This window comes from Heptranchias perlo, unplaced genomic scaffold (assembly GCF_035084215.1).
Source record: "Heptranchias perlo isolate sHepPer1 unplaced genomic scaffold, sHepPer1.hap1 HAP1_SCAFFOLD_66, whole genome shotgun sequence".
Lineage (NCBI taxonomy): Eukaryota > Metazoa > Chordata > Chondrichthyes > Hexanchiformes > Hexanchidae > Heptranchias > Heptranchias perlo.
The window spans coordinates 2394902-2397766 of NW_027139688.1; the positions used below are offsets into that span (position 1 = coordinate 2394902).

General features: G+C 45.0%; 1 protein-coding gene across 1 annotated transcript; it reads right to left on the reverse strand.

The window, feature by feature from the left end:
* Positions 1–367: 367 nt before the first annotated feature.
* On the reverse strand, positions 368–1795 carry LOC137318160 (probable G-protein coupled receptor 139). The gene is made up of 2 exons (XM_067981120.1): positions 1726–1795; positions 368–1284 (listed from the first exon to the last, which is right to left on the reverse strand). Exons 1-2 carry the CDS (start codon positions 1793–1795, stop codon positions 368–370), a joined length of 987 nt encoding a protein of 328 aa, XP_067837221.1.
* Positions 1796–2865: the final 1070 nt, after the last annotated feature.

Sequence of the window (2865 nt, forward strand, 5' to 3'; positions counted from 1 at the left end):
GAATCTTTACTTAAAACTGGTGGATCTTCCAGTCAATTACAGGGTAGAATTGAATTCCATTCCCCGCACAGTGATATTAAACTCCATGATCAAATATTCTATTCCACTATTAAATTTCACTTCATCACGGAGAAAATTCATACTTAAGAGGGAATGTCCTTATTTGGCAGGAGTCACTCGGCCAATGAACTGTAGGAACTGTAGAAACCCGCGCTCAATGTTTACGCTGAATGCTTCAAATGGCATGAAATATAATCGCCTACCTGTGAGTTTTTCAAGAACCATCTTTATGCATCTGTGAGGAGAGAGATCCCCAGTCCAAGATAGGCTTGGCGCTAGAACTGAATTCCAATGTCCAAAGCGAGGTCTAGTTCGTAGTTCGTGTTCTAACCAATCTTAGAATCATTGTCCAGGGAGATTTCAGCAGCTTCTTCAGTTCTTCTCTGAATTTCCTCTGGGTAGCTGCATAAATACACGTGTTTGGACAGGAACTCAAATGCTTCAGCATAGCTCCGGCTTCGGTGGCGATGTATCCTGGGTTTGTGCGGTCGCCTCGGTAATAAATGGGGTTTGTCAGTCTGTTAGTTAAAAAAGTCACGAGAGCTGTCAGCCACAACAGCACAAAACTGCCTGACACAGCGAAGAGTAAAATGATGGATTTCCTTCGGTTCTCCATCTCTGGATCACATTGATTCTCACTGCTGTGACCCCGGAGTCCCCTGCGGGCTCGACTGGTCAAGACAATCCGTCTAATGGTCAAGGAATTTAACAAGGCGATTAAAGTAAAAGGAAGCCAAATTAACGAGATCATGTGAAACCAGACGTACGCTGTACCTGGAGGGGAGGAAAAAAAAGCCTCACTTGACCGGCAGCCCCACTGCACTTTGTTAATTATTTGGTGAGGCTCAAATGTAAACGGAAGGGGGATATGCTTTAAAACTATGAGAACAGAGACCGTTGTTAGAACCGCGGCCGCAGTTCTCTCGGTGCAATACTTGGTTTTAAACTTCTGGCAGCAGAGAGCGACAAAACGGTCAAATGTGAAGGAGACGGTGAACCAAACAGACAAATCGAGGGCGACAACAGTCATGTAGAGAATGAAACTACACACGGGAGTGAGGGAGAGGAATGAAAGTGGGAAGTGATAACTGAAAATATGATACACTATTATATTGATGATCATGACCAGTAGATCTCCTGTTGCCATGGCCACCATATAGACCGAGATACACTTGGAAAGGCCGCAGTTTTCTCGGGAGAGAATCACAATTGTCATCAAGTTCGCTGTAAGAAAGGAAGTGGAGAGAAATAATATTCCACTGTTTGAAATATATGTGGAGATACCTGTTGAGACCATTTTACTCCATTCAGTGTGATTATCAACACGGAGCAGTGTGAGAACAGGATTAATATTCGAGTCACTACCTGGGAAACCTACCCACACATTAAAATGAGCTGCTGCAGCGCTCACTCTGCACGGTGTGACGAAATAGTCCGTAAATCCACTGAAACGCTTGTGTTGGAGCTTCAGAACATTGTAACATCAGTGAAATGATCAGATTAAGCGGAACGCCGAAATAGCGGAACCCTGGTTCACGAGTATGTTCAGGTAATTACCGACTGTGTATTGCTGACATCCGGGAAACACGTTACCTTATCCAACATGCGGTAAGAACAGTGAAACAGTTAACATGGATTAACAAGGAACAGATTACAATTGCTCACCTGGGACACCGACGGCAACGAGAATCGGGTAGTAAATCTGTTTTATCAGCAGAATAGTTGGTTGCCCCATTTTCGGTGAGAATAGATAAATTCTCGAGGATCTGAAACGACTCTGACTAGTGCATGGATGAGGCAATGGAATGGATTCCTACTTTTATACACACACCAATCGTCCAGGGAGTCAATCATGTTGCACCATAACTAGCATTTGTTACAGTCATTTAACAAATAGACTCAGGGAAGATGTTTTTTTTGCTGATACATCAAATTCAGAGAAAAAGTTGAAATGGTAATTGGATTTTTTAAAAACATCACACAATAAAAACATTTTTTATAAATGGAAAGTGGAATCTCCCAGTAACGGTCCTGACTCTATTTCTACAGGACTGGTGGAGGCAGCTACCCTTGAAGTGATCGCCCTGATTCTGCCTTTGATTCACTCCTCGTCCCCGAAATCTGCCAGCACAGCCGCAGAACCTAATCCTGAAAACCTGCAGTATTAGACGTGGCCGCACTCCTCCGGTACTAGTAGCAGCCTAAACATACACTAGAGATAACCATGGTTCTCCAGTACTGATGGTGTCCCTACACTTACAATCGATGTGACCGTGCTCATCTGGTACAAGTGGCAGTCTACACTTAGACTCGAGGTGACCGTGCTCCTCTGGTACTAGTGGTAGTCTACACTTGGACTCGAGGTGACCGTGCTCCTCTGGTACTATTGGTAGTCTACACTTAGACTCGAGGTGACCGTGCTCCTCTGGTACTAGTGGTAGTCTACACTTAGACTCGAGGTGACCGTGCTCCTCTGGTACTAGTGGTAGTCTACACTAACACTGGAGGTGACCGTGGTTCATTGGTACTCGTGGACGTCTACACTTAAACTGTAGTTGACCGTGCTCCTCTGTTACTAGTGGTAGCCCACACTTACACTCGATGTGAACATTCTCCTCTGGTACTAGTGGTAGACCAATCTTACACTGGAGGTGACCGTGCTCCTCTGTTACCAGTGGTAGTCCAAACTTACACTGGAGGTGACCGTGCTCCTCTGTTACTAGTGGTAGTCCACACTTACACTGGAGGTGACCATACTCCTCTGGTACTCGTGGTAGTCCATTCTTACACTGGAGGTGACAGTGC